General features: G+C 39.3%; 1 protein-coding gene across 14 annotated transcripts in view; it reads left to right on the top strand.

Moving 5' to 3' along the window:
• Positions 1-17,894, top strand: part of ST18 (ST18 C2H2C-type zinc finger transcription factor) — a 310,749-nt gene extending 292,855 nt beyond the window's left edge. For 9 of the 14 annotated variants that reach the window (XM_021942312.2, XM_021942313.2, XM_021942314.2 and 6 more), the window contains 4 exons: positions 2,571-2,659; positions 10,324-10,427; positions 12,325-12,468; positions 15,410-17,894. In XM_021942312.2, the coding sequence (XP_021798004.2) occupies positions 2,571-2,659; positions 10,324-10,427; positions 12,325-12,468; positions 15,410-15,550 (478 nt within the window). In that variant the 3' untranslated portion in view covers positions 15,551-17,894. The remainder of the gene's footprint in view (positions 1-2,570; positions 2,660-10,323; positions 10,428-12,324; positions 12,469-15,409) is intronic. The other 5 variants (XM_021942305.2, XM_021942306.2, XM_017962008.3 and 2 more) reach the window with 1 other exon arrangement.
• Positions 17,895-20,685: the final 2,791 nt, after the last annotated feature.

Raw genomic sequence — 20,685 nt, 5'->3', positions numbered from 1 at the left:
GTGTCACAGGCACCAGTGCATAGACATTTTCTCAACCAAAATGGGAATAATTACAAAACACACTTTGTAGGATGGTTAAGAACAATTTGACCCACACACTATGTCCATATTATATTTATATAATAACTACCTTCAAACCTTGCTTTAAATCTCTATATGACAAAATATTTCCTTTGAAAAAAATAGCAATCTGAGAAGATAACTGATATGTTAAAACACACACACACACTCACACACACACACACAATTATGGATATTTATAGCTTTAAAATCAGAAGTCCTGTGACTGATAGAACTCATTTAGTGCTATGCCATATCTTTGTGATTTTATTGAAGCTTAGTAATATATTGTAAGCAATTATGTTCACGACATACATTGTATCACCTGCTATTTTGCTTTAAGAAGGCAGAGGAAGATATAATTTAAAATTGCAGCCGGGCACCGTGGCTCACGCCTGTAATCCCAACACTTTGGGAGGCCAAGGCAGGCAGATCACTTGAGGTCAGGAGTTCGAGTCCAACCTGGCCAATATGGTGAGACTCTGTCTCTACTAAAAATATAAAAATTAGCCAGATGTGGTGCGCACTTATGATTCCAGCTAATCAGGAGGCTGAGGCAGGAGAATTGCTTGAGCCCAGGAGGTGGAGGTTGCAGTGAGCCAAATTGTACCAGTGCACTTCAGTGTGGGTGACTTAGTGAGACTCTACCTCAAAAAAAAATAAAAAATAAAAAATCCCTCACTATGTCATAATAGAATAGTAATTTTGGTCAAAACCATAGAAAGCACATTTTTTTCCCTGCCTTTCCAATATGGAGCCAAATACCTCAGCCTCTTAACATCTGCCTTCAAAAGGAAAAAGAACTTTTAAAATGCTTTTCCTGCCCTTTTTTTTAAAAAATTTAAGATTCATTTTATGTTCTGGAAGATATGAAAACTCTACATTGGAAGATACAAAATCAAGTGGCATTTTGGAAGCAAAACCTCTCTTTCATAACTATGTTCTTTGCTTCTAAGTCATGTAATTATTGATGGAGGCTTCATTAACTTTTCCACAACACTGTGTCACCCTGAAAGTTTTCCGGCGTGTTGTCTGAACAGAGTAGATCCTTTAAGGGTGAGGATCAGAGAAGTTCTAATGAGATATTAATATCCATTATGTTACAAATGGACTTACTAAAGGTCACCTTTGAATATCCAGTTTGCCAAATAAATATTCATGATTATTTTCTCAGAATACAATATGTGACATAAAACAAGACAGACGTGCAAACTCCCCGTAAAACAGATAATGAAACTTTTATAGGCCACAATTGACAGTGAGAAGCTTCTGAAAATAGAAGACACAGTTTCCAAGTTGAGTTTGTGCTTTTCTTTATTTTCTTTTTCTGTGTAGAAAAATGTATAGCTTATCAAATTAGGCAAACTACATACCCTTTTCTATATATGTAATAGCATATGTCTATTATTTTTTATATTTCATAGACTCAGTGTAGAATAATTAGTATTCTTGAAAAAATACAGTAATTAAGCACACATTTATTAAGGGCTTTGCTTCAGAAATATTTTCTTTCACTCTGCCAAATGTCCCAAGCTTCAGGGTGAAATGATTGCTTTATAGATGAGTTGTAACTAACTTTCTGCAGAAAAAAAGACTTTAAATGACTGATCATGATCATCACTATTTTGATCTAAAAATTGTTTCTACGGAAACGCAGCAAGATTGCAAAGGAATTAATGGCTGGATAGAACAACAAAATTATCTGATCATAAATGATGAAAAACAAGTTTTCTTCAATGTTGTCATTTATCATGCTGGTGCAATTTAAATAAAACAGATGACATTAAGGGAAAGAAACCCTGCTGAAGAGTGCCACTACTAAATGGAAAGGGTTATAAACACCACTGCAATGTAATAGACTGCCTCTGCAGTGATTGCATCTGAATACACTTGTGGCAGCTCCTCTTATTCTCCTTCCAGGGTACAGATTTTTTTTTTTTAAATGAAAAATGTTGTAAAAATTAAAGAAAAAAATTAAAAATGTTCCCATAACCAAACTGAATTTGCCATGGGGGCATGGGATAGGGCTTTATTTTGGCTTGTATTGAGTAATTCTATAAAGATCAAGGAACACTTTATATAAAGGCAGGAAGAACTAGATTCTGCTTTATTACTCATGGAATTTTGACTAATTGGGAGCAATTCTTATTCATAATATATATGTACAATTTCACATTTACAGAAAATAAAGTAACCACGACTAAACAAAAGAACTTACTTAAATGCAGATGAATAGCAATTTAACAAAATAAATAAAATAATAATTGTGTATCAGCAGTAACTATTTGTATCTTGATTTAAGGAAAGAAAGCAAAACATTTTACATTATTTGAGGGCATTTAGCCTTTGCTTTAGTGGGTGTGTATTCATTACTCTCTACAAAGAGACTATGGGTTATAATGTAAATAATCGGCAGCAAAAACACAAATAGTTGGTTGTGAATAAAACATCTTAATGTTTATAAGAAATAATATACATCTCATACATTAGTACAATTTCTATTTTCACAGCTTATCTGGATGTCCTCTTAATGCACAAGCTATCAAAAAGGGCAAGGTTTCTGAAGAACTCATGACCATCAAGCTCAAAGCAACCGGGGGTAAGAGCGCAGGGCTGGCTGTCACCACCTCCTCCAGGGTGTAGACCCTGGCTCCCTAAAGGGTTTCGTGTATCAAAGTATTCACTAGGTGGGAAGTATAATTTTAATGTACAAGAAGAAAGGTTTCCTCAGATTTGAACTGAAATTATAACTTTGTTTAAAAACAATTTTTTGGTGTCTTCCTTATTTTTAAATAAGGAGTGATCTCCAACAGAGAAAGTCAAGCAGTGGGGTATGATGGGTTATTTTTAAATAAGGAGTGATCTCCAACAGAGAAAGTCAGGCAGTGGGGTATGATGGGTTAAGATACACTGGTGGTTGGCAGGGCATACTGGTTCATGCCTGTAATCCCAGCACTTTGGGAGGCCAAGTATAGAGGATTGCTTGAGGTCAGGAGTTTGTGACCAGCCTGGGCAACACAGCCAGACCGCATCTCTTAAAAAAAAAAAAAAAAAATTAGCCCAGTGTGGTGGTGCACACCTGTAGTCACAGTTACTCTGGAAGCTGAGATGGGAGGATTGTAGAGACCAGGAGCCCAGGATCGAGGCTGATGTAGTAAGATATGATAGTGCCACTGTACTCCAGCCTGGGCGACAGCAAGAGAACCTATCTCTAAACAAAACAACAGCAACAAAGATACACTAGTGGAAGTTGTGTCCTTCAGTCTCTCTCACATGTGTGTGTTCTCTCATGTGTGTTTGTGTGTACATGTGTGTGTGTATGTGCACATTTTTCTGGTATAAATCCGCTATAAAAATTCAGGAAGCAATTTCTAGCATCTGTATTTGAATCCTTCAATTGTGTTCTTCTGTGCTCAACATGATATTTTTATAGAGATTCTGGAAGGTTTGGATTTAGCATCCAGATCTTTACCTAAGTCTACATTTCCCTAGATATTTCCTTAGTGTCAATCTGCTTTCCGAGTTCAGAGATACAGTTTCTGAGTTCTCTGGATCCTCCAATTTTCCTTTGATTCTTGAATGCATTTCTTGAGATTTCTAATCAGCATTATCTGGGGCCTGTGTTGTTTTCCATCAAAGATCATTCCAAAGCGTTTGAGAAACAATGGCAGAGCAATTATTTTGCTCTGGAGACTTTATTTGATGGCATCTTTGGCACATGACTCGAATTGAGCTGTTGTTACTTTCCCTGAAGCTCAATGTTTTTAACTTGTGTGTGTGATTTTTAAAAAGAAGATATGCGGTATCCAAGCGGGGGAAAGCACTCGAGCTTCCTACTGTTTCCCTCGGAGGCCTTCATCTGCTTTATTTAAAGCGGTCCTTGGCGGGGGTGCTCTCTCTCCGTGGGTCCTCACCACTAAGCGCCGAAGGAGAGGAGTGTACACGCAGAGGAGGAATAAAGTCCCGGCTGCCTCCTCCCGTCTTTCCAACATTCACATGCTCAGTAAAAGAGCTTTTCCCTAGATGTTCTGACTCCTCCTTGGAAATACTCCCCATTCCCTAAATACCTCTAAGTACATACGCAGTGACATTGGGACAATTTAATGTGTATTTATTTATCGTCCCATTTCAAATAGTATTTAAAGGATAAGGACTGCAAAGCTACATGAACTTTTTTTTAAATGCTGGTTAAAAATTTAATTCGGCCAGGTGCAGTGGCTCACGCCTGTAATCCCAGCACTTTGGGAGGCTGAGGTGGGCCGATCACAAGGTCAGGAGATCAAGACCATATTAGCCAACATGGGGAAACCCTATCTCTACTAAAAATACAAAAAAATATTATCCGGGTGTGGCGGCACGCACCTGTAGTCCCAGCTACTCGGGAGGCTGAGGCAGGAAATTGCTTGAACGCTGGAGGCAGAGGTTGCAGTGAGCCAAGAAAGCACCACCGCACTCCAGCCTGGGCAACAGAGTGAGACTCTGTCTCAAAACAAAACAAAACAAAAAATTAATTCAAAAATGAGACAAAGGAAGGTTGAAGATAAGAATGCAAGACGGAGCAAGCCTGAGGACACTAAGACGTGCGTGAAGAGTCATTTCTCGCTGGGTAAATAAGGATCGCAAATTTGACCTTGCCTTTTAGAAACCAACAACAGAAGAAAGCTATAATCGCCATGTGGATCACGTGGCAGTAAGTAAATTCAGAGCAAAACTCCTTCTGGAACCCAGTGCATGAAGAAAATATTTCCTATGAGTTCTCATTAGGAGAACACCAATACCATCCATCCAACAGAATATAAATTACAAGGCCACTCCTAACAAAGATAAAAACAAAACAGTCCTCTGGCATCATTACATCAAATTGTGATGGAGCTTTGCAGGGGGCCAGCAGCAGGTGGTCTGTCGGAACCCACAACAGACTTGCACAGAGACCCAGGAGCAGCAGGGCTGAGCACATACACTTCAAAGGGTCCCTATACGTCTAGCATCTTCAGCTGAGCTTTCAAAGAATATAGAGCAGCAGTGAGCTGGATTGAACCCATTGACAAGTGTCAGGGTGCAGTCATTCTATGTGGACAGGTAACTAACTGGAAAAGTACACGTTTTACAATCCGAGAAAGTAGAGGCTGATGCTCTGTAAAGCTTAAGAACTTACCATGACTTTGCAGGAGAAAAAGCCCACCTGAATTCAGGTCAGTGGTTCGTTGAAGGTCAAGAAGGACCTAAAGTGATTTGGGGGTCTTCTCTAACAATGCTGTGTCTCATGATCCCTTACCTTAAAGTGAGGCCACAATGATTGTTCTCTGGATGATCTTTAAAGTAGATGTAAACGAACACACCTTCAGACATTAAAAATATCAAATCAAATTGCAATGAAATATAAAGTGCATATGGCTTTAACTTTAGCATACTATATTAATTTAAACTAGGTACAAATCATTCATGCAATTAGTTGAATTAGGTAATATTTTAGGGGAATATTATGCACAAGCCAGTTTAAACATGGAGGGTCTATATCAAAAAATGTGTACATTAATTTTAGAATAATTGATCCTTAGTTCTCCATCCTTGCCATAATTAAATTGCCACGTTAATTTTTAAAGACCTTTATTAGTCCTTGATAATAAAATTAGGCCATCTGTATAAGAAAGAATGCCAGTCCTTCTGTGCTTTGTAGAAACAAGCAGAAGTTGTGATAATTGGTCTATGTATATGGTCTTGCACTTAGGAGCTCCTTCTAGCTCTTCTCATGTGACAAAATAGTGTGTCCTAAACATTGTTATATATCATTTCTTTCTGGATATTAACTCTCTTCACTCCTTTAGTAACTAAATAGCCAAATTTACATTAGTTCATTTTCCCATAAATAAAAAAAAAAGTACAATTTTGTGGTGTAAACACAATTTAAAAATCAAAGTTCAGCCGGGCGCGGTGGCTCACACCTGTAATCCCAGAACTTTGGGAGGCTGAGGAGGGTGGATCACAAGGTTAGGAGTTCAAAACCAGCCTGGACAAGATGGTAAAACCCTGTCTCTACTAAAAATACAAAAACAACAACAACAACAAAACAAACAAACAAACAAACAAATTAGCCGGGCGCTGTGGCAGGCGCCTGTAATCCCAGCTACTCAGGAGGATGAGGTGGGAGAATCGCTTGAAGTCAGAGGGCAGAGGTTGCAGTGAGCCAAGATCGAACCACTGCATTCCAGCTTGGGCAACAGAGTGAGACTCCATCTCAAAAAATAAAAAATAAAAAATAAATAAAAGTTCACTCAAGAAATATAATAGAATTTGTTTGAAATATGATAGAATTGTTTCATTTGTATAATATGAAAAAATGTAACTATAGGACTTAAAGTCTCTTATAAGTTGAGAATACCTGCTCTATACAGGTATATACATAACTTGCATAATTATACAGAATATAAAGAAAATATATGACATAATCCCCAAATATGCAAATTAGGCACAGATTAGTACCAACTAAACATTAGAATTATTAAATGAAAAGAAAGCATAATCTCTTGCTTTTACATAGATGAATTATATAAAGAATCAAAGTCGCTGAAGAGTAAGTAAAATATTTAGCGGAGGCTAGGCGCAGTGGCTCACGCCTGTAATCCCAGCACTTTGGGAGGCAAGGTGGGTGAATCACAAGGTCAAGAGATGGAGAACATCCTGGCCAACGTGATGAAACTCTGTCTTTACTAAAAATAAAAACATCAACTGGGCATGGTGGTGCATGCCTGTAGTTCCAGCTACTCAGGAGGCTGAGGCAGGAGAATTGCTTGAACCTGGGAGGCAGAGGTTGCAGTGAGCCAAGATCATGCTACTGCACTCCAGCCTGGTGACAGAGTGAGACTCTGTCTCAATAATAATAATAATAATAATAATAATAATAATTTAGTGGATAGTTTATATGGTTTCCTTGATCATCAGCCATACCTAGCTAGTCCAACACCCTACTAGAAGTATATCTGTAAACATCAGGGCACACATTTTACTGATACTTCCAAAACAGATGAAACATCTATGAATAAAGATAGCATTTTCATGGTTAAAAGAACATATTCTGGAACCAGAGAGCTTATGTTTGAATCCCTGCTGTACGACTTACTTTGTACCTTGGTTTCCCATGCATACTTTGAGGTAATAAATGTTTCTATCTCATGGTTTTTAAATGAGGATCATATGAGTTAATATTCGGAAGTGCAGAGTGAAATCCAAAGGTTTTTAAAGACTGTGTGCATAGAGAGAAGTTTGACGGATAAGTGACTCAGTGGAAACAGATAAAGTGATATGTTAACAGGAAACATTACAAAGAAATTGGTTGCATTTATCCTGTGGCTAAAATAGCTCCCCAGATCCCAGAAATTATAATAAAAACATTAATTCCTTCATTGATTAATTCTATGAGCATGTATGGGGAGCCTGTTACGTATTAGATCCCATGACACTGTTTCTTTTTTGAGATCTCATCTTATGATCTTCCCTCACAAGCTCCAGGCATCTTCCAAATGGCCCCATTTTGATTATGAGTCCGGGGTGTCTTCAGGAACGTTGGCCCTCAGGGAAACATAATCCTAATATAGTCCCAGAACCAAGAACCCAGGCTGTCACTTAAACGGTCTTCTCACAAGCACTCATAACTTAGCCAAAATTGAACTTTTATTTATCCTACTGCAAGTTTCAGCCCCCCAGTCTGCCTCATCACAGAGACAGCTCTACAGTTGCCCACCTACTCTGGCAGAAGCAAGCAGTCGGGGTCGATTCCTCTCTTCTCTCGCCCCCTACCTCCAGCCCTCACAAGTCCTGCAAATTCTGCCTACAGATTAGGTCCTGAGTCTGTCTCCTTCTCTTGGCCTCACTTCCCTACACCCAGCCAGGACTCCAGCAATCATCTCCCCATGGGTCTTCAGGCTTCTGCTGTGTCTCTTCTCCAATCTATCCTCTACTCAAAACTCCAAATTACATTTGTGAAAAGTCAACTAGATCATCCCGGATCCCCTACCTAAAAGTCTTCCCTGGCTCCTGTTGCACTTGGAATAAACCTAAGCTCCCAGGATGTCCCCATGGCCTGCTCCCACCATTCACTGTCTTGCTGTCCATGGGGCACCCACTCCCTTCCCAGTCTGGACTCTGGACTTCCTCCCTCCTCTTGGATGCTCAACTCCTGGCTGGTTTTTCACAGGCCTGCCTCCTTCTGATCTTGAAAGTCTTGAAAGGAGTGCATCTTCTCCAGTGAAGGGACCCCCGCACCCTCTGTGCTTCCTTCAGAGCACTTCATGTTTTACAAGCATCTCCTTGGTTTTTGCCTGCCTCACCAGATATTATGTAAGAAAATAGCATTGTTTGAGGTGGAATTTTACTGTAAAAAGGCAGAAAAGAAAAACAATATGTCAAAGAAATTTATAGCAATAGAAGTTTTCAATTGCTCAAATCAGAAAAGTTTCAAGTGCTGATAGCACTCCAAATACCTGTTTCATTGAGAATCCAGATATTTCAGTCCTTTCTTCCCCAGCTCTTACCCATCAATTGTCTGAGAGGAGATTCCTGCACCAGTGCACGAACCAGTAAAATACGGTGCTCCAAGATGCAGTGCAATTCTCCAGACACAGCCGGACAGTGCAGAATGAATCCTGAGTCCCAGATACTGTAGTTCCATGAGTATGGTCCTGGGTAACTGTTGGTTGTTTTCTTAGTAGCCATGTCATACTGTTGACTCATATTCAGACCGGTCTAGCTACTAAGATACCTAAGTCTTGTATGTTGGTTTGTTTTCCTTTTTTCATTAAATCTTAGAGCCCAGAATTATATCAATCTTATGATACACTCTCTTCGTTGGTCCATGCATGGCTCACTTTATCAAGTAGTTACTTTTAATAAAGCAGTAAGTACCCACAGAATAGCCATCTGTTTTATCATGCTGTATGTGATGTAACTTTCGGCTTACTTTTTTCTCTTCCCACTAAATTACTAAGAGTCACCCATGTTGTTTTTGGTGGGCATGTGGCTTCCTTTCAAGTTGTGCTTTTGGCGAGCAATACTGCTGTGTACACCTTATGCATGCTTCCTGTGTACAACGATTTGTTTTGGGTGTGTACCTAAGGAAGAAATTGGAGGGTCATAGAGAATGTGAGCATCCACCTTCAGGAGGTAATGGATTATTTCCCAAAGTAGTCACCCTAGCAAAGTATAAGAGCCCAGATCTCTTTCAAACCAAGTGTCAGGCCAAGTACCCTTTATCCTGCTCTCATGAAATTGCTCCTATGAAGTCTCACTGTGGAAGTTCACATGTCCTTCTTCATTGTCACTCTGGTTCAGACTCATTCTTCTAGGAGATAAAATTACCTCCAATCCTGCTTCTCGCATCCTTAATATTAACTACCTTCCCCAGTCCTTGAAACCTTTCAAATGTAGTCATACTCCTTCTACAAAGTAATCATGGGAAATAACCACCATTCACTGAGAGCCTGTGGCATGTTTAGCACTCTACATTTTATTGCATTCATTCTCACAGTGTAGATATCATGCCTATTTTACAGAAGAAGAAACTGAAGCACAAAGAAGATTAGTAAGTTGCCCATGTTCAAGAACAGAATTCAAACTCCCAAGCTGATGTCCTTCCCCCTAAATTACATTTTCCTCATCCATGTCCATGTGGAAGACTCTGCCAATGTGTCTCTGGACTCTAATTCACCTGCCAGCAGCCCCGCAGCTCTGCCTCCAGTCATGGTTCCTAAGGTCTGATTCAACTAAACAGATATTTAATTACTCAGCATAAAACTGTCCTTGCAGCATTTTGAATAAGGGAATGCAAGGGCTTTGAGGTTTAATCCCAGCTCTGCCTCTTAATTTGAACTTGGGCAGGTTATTTAACTTCTATCAGTGATTCCTGAGGCCTCACTTAACCTCTCTGGGCTCGGTGTCTTCATATGTGAGGAGGGTATAATGGAGCAAGTCCCGCTGTAGGGTGCGGTGAGATGTAATTGAAGACACATATACAAACACGCCTGGCAGCACCCCGGGACATAACTGAGCTACATGCAACGGTGGCACTTTTCTACTCTCTCTTTTCTTTCTTACCAAGAAATTAAATCTGCAATTTCTCTTATCCACTTTTTCAGAATCCTTGATATGCATTGTTTTGGTAAAAACACTTCAAATGGAAGTCTCATTTTCAAGTAGCAAATCACAAATTAAACATATGATTCAATTGTTAACAGTTTTCAGTTCGAACTAAGGTAGTCTTACTCTTTACAGGAATAGAGAGTGATGAAGAAATTAGGCATTTGGATGAAGAAATAAAGGAACTGAATGAATCCAACCTTAAAATTGAAGCAGATATGATGAAACTTCAGACTCAGGTAAAAAAAAAAATAATTCATGATCCTTAATCTTTGGTGGAAACAAAACATTGAACTTTTTAAAGCTTGTGTGAAAATATATGATATCTTAGAGTCAATATGCTGAGTGTTTCTAGATTCCATAATTATTGTAAAATTCTGAATAGCTGGATTACCCCAGGTTACCGTTGATTCAGTAGCTGTGGGCAAGCTGTCTCCTGTTTTTGTCCTGGTAGCATCAAAGGTTTCATAAGCAAACAAGGCAGATTATTCTATAATCAAACAGTCTGGTGGAGTACGTAGTGCATTAGAAAAAAAATGTGATGAAAAGGTAAGAATCCTTGGTTTCATTTCAAATTCAAGTAAAATATAGCAACTTTTTCATTTAATGTTTTTGGAACACCTCTGAATGTGTAAGTATTTATTAGAAACAGATCTTACTGAACATTTTCTTGAGCAAATTCTTTACCTAAAAACCCAAGTAATTTCTCAATTCTGCATTCTTCTTTATGATGTCTGCCTCATCCCATGGAAATTAACAGTTCAGTTCAAGATTTTTAAAACACAAATCATAACTCTCTTGCAACAAGTTAGCAGCAAAAGAATGAGACAGAGAATAGGACTGAGTATCTTTCTCCCTTTCCCTGCAGGGGATTTTTATACCACCATAGTTACTGGATCTCTTGGAAGTCCTCACACAACAGCTTAAGACAAAGGGTTTTAATCCATCTGAAATTTTGGTTTCCTTACCCAGAGTGACCATTGTTGCCATCATCAATTAATGGCCATCTGGTCCACAGATTGACACTTTTGTCTAGAAATCATGGGAATTCCTCTAGAAAACCATTAGCAAAGAACACAAAGGCCTCTGCCCTCTTGAGACTTATCGTCTAGAAGGAGGAAGCGACACTAAACAAAAAAGTCATAAATGATCAATTATGTTGTATGCTAGAATGGCAGGGGGCTGGGTGAGTGCCTGTATTTCAATACTTAATGGGACCACCAGCCCCCAGGGAGAAGAAAGACATCCGCAAAGACTTGAGGAATGAGGGAGTTGGCCAAACAGGTATGGAGAAAGAGTGTTTCAGACAGAAGAAACCCCGCAAGCACAAAAGCACTCATCATGAGAAGGTCTGGGGATTTGAGAAATAGCAAAGAGAAATGTGGTCGCAGGTGAGTGAGCTGGGTGGGGCAGGTCACAGGAGAACAGTCTCAGATGCAACAGGGCAGCTCACATGGGGCATCTTAGTCCATTTCAAAGACCTTGGTTTTTATTCTGAATGTATGCAGAACTGTAACACAGTTTTGACCCAACGAGTAACATCATCCTCTCTGATTGACATGCTGACTTGCATTTTAAGAGGCTCATCTTGGTGGCTGTGTTGAGGAAAGGCTGAGAATAGATTAGATGGGGTAATGGCAGACACAGGGCCACCCACGAGAAGGCAGCACAGTCACACTGGTGGCTTGGCCCAGGGGGCAGCAGTATGGAGGGGACAGTGGTCTCATCCTGGATATTTTGAAGGAGGCGCCAGTGGAGGAGAGGTATGAAAGAAAGAGTCATGGGGGATCTGCACTTAAGCTGAGTTGCTGCTGGCTGGAAAAGGGAGACAGCAGATGGAGCAGGTTTGGGGAAAATAGCAAAGTTTGCTTTAAGCATGTTGAGTTTGAGATATCCATCATACAGCCACGTGGAGAAGTTCCACAATTCCTGAGGAAGTCTGGGCTGAAGATGAAAATTTGGAGATGTGATTCCAGCACTTCAAACAATCCAATGGGGCTGCAGCTTCATGCTGAGAAGTTGCATGCATGCATCTCTTAGTGTTCAGATTCACTTGGTGCGTTTTCTTTCAGGGAGAAAACTTTTGCGATCCTTCCAAACTCCACTACTCACATTCCCAAGTTATTTCTGTTGTAGATCACGTCTATGGAGAGCAACTTAAAGACGATAGAGGAGGAGAACAAACTCATAGAACAGAACAATGAAAGTCTGCTAAAAGAGCTGGCGGGTCTGAGCCAAGCTCTCATTTCAAGCCTTGCTGACATCCAGCTTCCACAGATGGTAAGTTCAAGGCCAGATCCTTGCTGTTCCATTACAAGCATTTGCAGTGTCATCATGCATTTACCGACGGGGTTGCCATGACTGAGCTTTGAGGAGACCTGTGAGCAGTCACAGAGTGACCACACTTCATCACAGTCTGGTTTGGAGTAATCTCCCTCTCTGGGAACGTGGTAGATACATTTATTTAAATTATATTAAGGCCAAGAATTTTTTTAGAGGCCAAAGTCATTTAAAAACAAAGGATTTTTTTGAAGCTTGGTTCATAATGTCATGTGAAAGTTGAATGGGCAAAACTCCCTCAGTGAAAATGTTATTTCCAAGTAGAAGATTCCATGTCTTATAAAATCTGAGACCATTATTTGCATCATCCACCCAACTCAAGAACTGTAATCAAAGATGTTCAATTCCCAATGGACTAAGTGCTTTCTTCATATGGAAGTATGAAGAACCTACTTCAGTTCTCCTCATATAAAATAAAAAGCAAAAGAAAAAAAAATGAGCAAGGAATCCTCATTTTCAAAATCGAAGCATGTCTTTCAGGTATGCAACTATAGACCTCCAACACTTAATAATGGGCACACATTCTAAGAAATGTGTCCCTTAGGCAATTTTGGCACTGTGTGAACATCATACAGTGAACTTCTGCAAACCCAGATGACAGACCCTACTTTACTTACTGCACACCCAGGCTATATGGTACAGCCTACTGCTCTGAGGTTACCCACCAGAGCAGCATGTTAGTGTACTGAATATTTTAGGCAATTACTAGTATTTCTGTATCTAAACATGGAAAAACATATCTAAACCATAAAAATATGCTGTTGTTATCTTATGAGACTACCATCATATATTCAGTCTATCATTGACTGAGATGTTGTTATACATTGCGTGACTGTATTTGGAATTCATAGAAAATTAGCCTCTTTTACATATTCTTAAATACAGACAAATATTTGGAGGAGAGTCTACATTGCTGAATGCTTTTAATCTCCTCAGAACCTAAATTTTTAGAATAATTTTTCCAAAGATGCCAATTTTATATATGAAATTATTTATGGAAGCAGCAATGTGATAAAGAAATATAATTGATTTTGGTTGAAACATTAAGCCCCTCAATTTTACCCAAGTTCTTAGCATGGAGTTCTTATCTTAAACAATTCCAAATATGTTTCTTGACTCCCACCTGCCAAAAATCAATAATGTAATAATGAACACAAAGCAAAATAAATGATGCCACTATGGTAAGGATTAAGATAGTTATTCAAAATCATTGTAATGTTATTTATTAACATTGCATAAATCATACTTTGAATATGCATTCCTTAGTATTTTCTTCTTCACCGCTGCCATAAAAAATAGGTACTACACAAGTTAACTTGTGCCTTGTGTACTCACCACACAGAGCACTCCAGTGGTGATTTTTAGGGCTGATCACACAAAATGTTACAAAAGCACCAAAGAGCGAGCATTAGTATTCCCATTCCATAGTTGAAATCAGGGCTCAGAGAGCTTACTTAATTTGATCAAGTTTCCAAAGCTAACACAAGGTAAGTGGGCCCGGCCCCGCAGAGTGGCCTTTATCCACTGCGCTACCTGGGTCCCCATCCCATTCCCTGACTCTCCAAGAAACACAAGGCACAGCAAAGGCAGGAAAGTGAAGGGGACAGAGAATCACGATTGGACAATACTAATAATTTAGATCAGCACTTTGCCGAGCAGAGCACAACCAAATAGCTTCAAATTTAGAAAGCTTATTTCCTTAAATAGCAACAACAGCACTATACTTTGTCATTTAAATGTCGTTTCTTCCAAGCACCTTGCAAAGTAAGTCTCACGCCATGTGTTTTTAAAAAGGAGGGGAAATGGTGGCAACAGAAATGACTGAATAACATTCCCCTTGTGATATTCATTCTGTTTCACATTTGTGTGAAATTTACACATATCCAGCCTGTGCTCTCCTTGAAGCATCACACTGGGTAAAGGAGAGACCAACACATACAAAAAGAACAGAGAGGCCAAGTGCAGTGGCTCAAGCCTGTAATCTCAGCACTTTGGGAGGCCGAGGCGGGTGGATCACCTAAGGTCAAGTATTTGAGACCAGCCTGGCTAACATGGTGAAATCCCATCTCTACTAAAAATACAATAATTAGCCGGGTGTGGTGGTGCACGCCTGTAATCCCAGTTACTTGGGAGGCTGAGGCAGGAGAATCGCTTGAACCTGGGAGGCGGAGGTTGCAGTGAGCTGAGATCACACCACTGCACTCCAGCCTGGGCGACAGTGTGAGACTCTGTCTCAAAAAAAAAAAAAAAAAAAAAAAAAAAAAAAAGAATAGGGGATGAATACATTCAAACTTTGTGAAATTGATATTCTGCCTGCAAAGACTGAGAAATGTAAAAAGTGTTATTACGATGATGCCACAGGAGAGAAACAGGTTCAAAGGGTCTGAGGATGGAGGAGGAAAATTTTCCATCACAACTGTTACTGAGTAACTTGCTCAAATCTTAAATACCTTAAGTTTCTGCCCAGTGCTGTTAAAGGCACCACTTAGTACAAGCAACCCTTCCCAGCCTCACAAATATTCACCTTCCACAAACAGGAGCCTCTGTTGTGCAAGGCATGTGCAGTCAAGGCTGAGACTGCCTCCCAAGAGAAGTAGAAAAGTTCTGTGGAGTCTGAGTCCACAGCCAGACATATACTTTATGCGCTCCAAATCAACCCCAAATACTGTACAAGTCAGTCACATTCGTCTCCCGAATTAAGAGTGAACAGATGAATCCCACACACACTCCATCTCTCTCCATCTCCTGCAACTCCAGCAGCCATATGCACCCTTGCCTTCCCTCCTGACTCCCGGATCACTGATCTTCGATGTCACTGGGTCCTTCTTTTCCCTCAGCCTGAACCACTGTGATTGGGTCAATGTGTTTTGTCTCCATTTAGGGACCTATCAGTGAGCAGAATTTTGAAGCATATGTAAATACACTCACAGACATGTACAGCAATCTGGAACGGGACTATTCCCCGGAATGCAAAGCTCTACTGGAGAGTATCAAACAGGCAGTGAAGGGTATCCATGTGTAGGATCACAGCACTGCCGGGCAACAGAAATTACCAACAGCAGCAAACTCCAGATGGATCTGTTAATGGTTCGTGTACTGCTAAGGCGTGGAGGTTGCCGTACTGCATTTACAATTGCAACATTGCACTAATTTTATTTTCCCCAGCTGATATAAAAAGGAAAGAAAAACTATGATAGACTTCTTGGATTAAAAGCAATGCAGTCAATTATTAGATCTTATTTATTTTCATATGATTTTCTTTTATTTCCTCATTGTACTCTTTTTTTGTAAAGTATATGTAAAATAAATGTCACATTTTTATAATTTATTTATTACTAATCGAAGAGTTTTTTATCTTTTAACTGCATTTTGAAGTCTGCCATATTTTTACAAGTGTGTTATTAATTTATTTTCCAATAGGATTTAAATAGAAATGCTATTCTCAAGTCATCTTTCTTGCTGGGTTTTAATGAGGAAACAGGAAAGGGTGAAGGAAATCCTTGTCTAAGGACTGCACTATAGTTGAGTTTGATTTTTATTGCACACTTCTTCCCCCACCTTTCACTGGTTTTTGTATTTATAAATGAGTTTGTGGTAAGGTGAGCTGCACAGAAGGAATAAGAAGACAAATGGCGCCCACTAGTGGGTAATCCGCACTCACAAAAGCACAGGATGCTGGAAAACAGCCTGCTCAGAATTTGTTAGCAATAATTAAATATAGCAATCAGCAAAGTATTCGACTTGGCTGGACGGTTTTCGTTAATATGAATTATTTATTTGAAATGTTTTAAAGAAACATAAGCTTTTTTAGTGATGCAGATTTGTCTGTTTGTTTTTCAAGTCATATCAGATCGTTGGCAACTCGTTTCCCAAGATGAAAAATAAGACTTGGTGTGACCAGCCAGGCTTTCCTGCCATATGTTGGTACAATATACAAGTGACAATATTGGTGTATATTTGTACTTAGCAAATACAAACACATCCAAATGAAAAATTTTGTAGATACCGTATCCCCTGAAATAGCATTTATCTTACTGGGTTGACTGGAAAGGAATGGAAAATATAGTAACACATGAAGAAATGTTACTCCAATCTGAGTGATTACTTCAAACACTGGCAACTTGGGTCTCACCCTCCATAGGAAACAAGACAACATTCAATTTGATAGAAATCTTGCCATAGACCTTCAAGTACTACAAAATATACACACACACTCACACACACAGGCATTCTCTCTCACACACACACACACACACACTCATCCACACTTTGAATTGAGCCCACAATCTTGAATTTCTGAATGGGTCAGAGTTTCATAGTTGCTATAGTAAAGGCAATGTCTATTTCAGGGATTGTAAAGTAGTTAAGCATTGTTTCAAAAGTTTTTTTATATTTATTTTTTTTAAGGAAAAGGTATAGACAACCAGCTAAACTGCCTTTTTGGTGTGCACACACATTTCATGTGCAGACGTGCCTCTGTGTAAATGTACACATGAACTTAGTGTGGGCTTAATTTTCTGTGCTATAAACGAAAGTGTTTATTTTTTATTAACCTCATGGATATTTAGATGGAACGTGATGGCATTCACAGGCTTGATATATTCCACTGTTATTACTGTTACCTGCACAAATGAAAAACAATACTCAACAATAATTCCACTCCCATGAAATTGTGGTCATTGTTATGCATTAAGTGAGGCTTATGTTTGGTTTGGAGTTCATTTGAACTCTTGAATCTTAGTTTAGTGAAGATGAACTGTCTGTTCTTAGGTAGAAACGGTGTTTATTTAAAAGTCAATTTAAAAAATGAGCTACCATATGTGCTGTCTATTATAAATGGGACACCAAACAAAATTTTCTATTACAGTTATGTACTCGCAAACATTTTGCTATACAGTACTTCATGGATGCATACAAATGAGTTCACTTATTACAAAGACAAACGTTTAATTTGCTAAATATTTTAACAAGTTTGTTATATATTTTATTTAATTTAAAAGAAATCTCTTACCAACCTACATATTTATTACTATGATTTACTATGACTTCAGGTTAATTTATTTGTGTTGGCATAGTTTGAGCAGGATGTTTTGTGAAGTATGTTTGTATTTATTTGCCTACTTTGTACTTGATGTGTTTTGTAATGTGCACTGAATTTATTTTCTTTTCAACTATGTTAATGATCAATACTGTAAATTGGTCTTTTGTAAACAACAAAAAGGCAATGATGTATGCATTTTTTTATTTGAGGTAGTTTGTTTGTATACTGTTTCTCCAAACATTTAATATTTCTTACATCAAAGCAACAAAATTGTGTTCAGTGCTGTACATTTGGTGTATGGTAGGAAATAAAAACTGATAACGAGTTTTGATGTGATCTTTCTCAGGCTGTTATCTAGAGACTAGTATCCCCTTCCCGTGGAATCCACTGTCCAGAACGAGCCCTGGTGAGGTCCCCAGAGTGCACTTGAGCCTGCCAGTCATTTGGAGGCATTTCTGTTCTGACAGCTGGTCTGCTTGCCTTAAAGTGGACAGGACTTTTGGCCAGTTGACAAGCTGTCCCTGCCTTTGATGTGGCATTCACCTCCAGAACAGGGAATGCTTTGACATAAGGAAGACCTTTGCTAGGAGTGGCAGCAAATTCATTCAGATCTAATAGGTGGCAAGATACAGGGCCCACCCTCCTGATTCCAAAATTACTTTGGATACAGAGTATATCTCTAGATTCATATAAGCTAAAATTAAAGAAACTTGAATTAAAGAAAAATGATAATAAATTCTTGATAGCACCCCTTCTGCTTATGTGTTCTTTCTATCTAATGTCAAATAGTCATCCTAATTTAATTTTTCAGTTTCTGCCCAGATTCATACATCTCTAGAATAAGTTTCCACCTACATTTGATCTGGTTAAAAAAAAAAAGTCTATTTAACACATGTAATGAAGCCAAATTGACTGAAGGGAAGTCTGGGTCCAAAGAGGAAAGTCAGAGTGGTACTTGGGAGACCTTCATTTACCAGGAGCCAAAACATAACCATTAATGCACAATATAGCTTTCATTGAGTCACCACACTCACATGTTGAAGACGCGCATAAAATGGATCACAAAATGCAAATCTGCTCAGTCAGGCTCTTAGCTTACCCTTAGCCAAGCATGTGCATCTTGCCCTGATTGGAACTTTTTTTTTTTTTTTTCTGAGATAGAGTTTCGCTCTTGTTGCCCGGGCTGGAGTGCGATGGCACAATCTTGGCTCATTGCAACCTCCGCCTCCCGGGTTCAAGCAATTCTCCTGCCTCAGGCTCCCAAGTAGCTGGGATTACAGGCATGCACCACCATGCCCAGCTAATTTTTTGTATTTAGTAGAGATGGGGTTCCACCATCTTGGTCAGGCTGGTCTTGAACTCCAGACCTCAGGTGATCCACCCTCCTCAGCCTCCCAAAGTGCTGGGATTACAGGCGTGAGCCACCACGCCCGGCCTCTGATTAGGATTTTATATCAATGAGTAGTGTCTACAACTCTGTCAACAATGTGTCATAAGAAGAGCACCAGTCTTACTGGAAATGGTGACTAAGAGTCATCCATTCATCAAAAAGATGTTTACTTGGAACGCGTTTATGCCGGGCCCACTTCCTTACTCCCGTGGGAGTTCAGCCTCATGGGAGACAATGAAATAAGTGAAATATTTTGGTTTGGGTATACACAGGCTCCTGTGGAAACCATGTGAGGGTTACCTAACAAACCTGGATTTCCAGGAAGAATACTGCTTCCGATTCAGCAGGGCAAGTTTGAGAACACGTGCCGCAGGCAGTGACAACAGCATGGGCAAAAATATGGCAATCATCAAGGCAGCAGCTTCATGTATTTAAAGCACTGAAAAATTGGTGAGAAGTGAGAAGATGAGAGGCCAAAGCCCAGGTGAGTGGGAAGAGGAGGAGGTCATATTGTAGACTGGCATGCTAAAGAGTTCTAACTTTCACAGACGTCAACATGTGAAAGAAAAATTTAAAATCAGAGGATGACAAGATCCGATTTTCACTGCAGATAATTTGTTCCAGCAATTCAGACGATTAACATTTCATACATCAGGGCAAGAAAATTGTGTTCAATGCTGTGTATGTGGGGTATGGTACAAATAAAAACTGGTAAGGAGTGTTGCTGCGATCATTTTCAGGTCAGTGTATAGAGACTATCATTACCATCCCATGAAAAGTCCTGGGGCCTTCAGACATAAGACTAAAACCCTTCTACTGGAACCAAGGACCTGAATAAAAAGAAGGGGGTGAATAATTTTTTGATTTACCCCATTAGAAAAAGTTTCAAAAATTAACTTGTTATGGTACATAAGTATTTTATTAATATTTGTAAAAACTAATGTTTTCTACATCTCTTTTCACACATTACATTCATTTTATTGTGGTCTGGGAAAAGTGCCCTGCTATTTCCTCTCATTATTCAGCAGATAATTATAAAGTAAGCAGATTTAATTGGCTAATAACTATCCCCGCTGTCAGACACAATCAATGATGTTTTGTATACTTCATCTCACAAAATGTATCAAGCAAATATCACCATGCACAATTAAACTGATGAGGAAACTGGTGTTTAGCAAAGTTAGTAACTTGCTCAAGACCGTAAAACTAGGAAACGATGCAGCCAGGATTCCACCTCAGATGTGTTTGATTAAAGCAAGGCAAATCCTTTGTCACTATTTTTACAAAAATAATTCTATTGTGGATAGTCCTTCTCTAATGAGGACAATAGCAGGACTCACTGACTTGCACATTTAGAAGTACATGAGCCCCGTGTAGACCTCTCGACCTAGATGCTCTAACCAACAGGATCTGTCTCATCACCTGTCTGATGTAGTTTCATCTGGAGGACAGAAAATAAGAACGAGGTAAGATTGAGATGCATGCCAGCATCCAGACATATTCCAATATTCCTCAATCTTAACACTACGGTAACGAGTACATCTCTGAATTCCCTCTTGTAAGCTTCATTGTCACACTGCAACAGAATTCTTATGATCAGCATTACACTAAGAGACAACCAAGGGTTAGAGAGAGTAAACTCCACTCATTGTTTGATGCCCCAGAGATAAGTACCAGGGTCAGAATTCAACTCAACTCTGACCCAGAGGCAAGTTCCTGTCCCTTC

This window comes from Papio anubis, chromosome 8 (genome assembly GCF_008728515.1).
Source record: "Papio anubis isolate 15944 chromosome 8, Panubis1.0, whole genome shotgun sequence".
NCBI lineage: Eukaryota > Metazoa > Chordata > Mammalia > Primates > Cercopithecidae > Papio > Papio anubis.
This window is presented reverse-complemented; position numbering and strand designations above follow the sequence as displayed.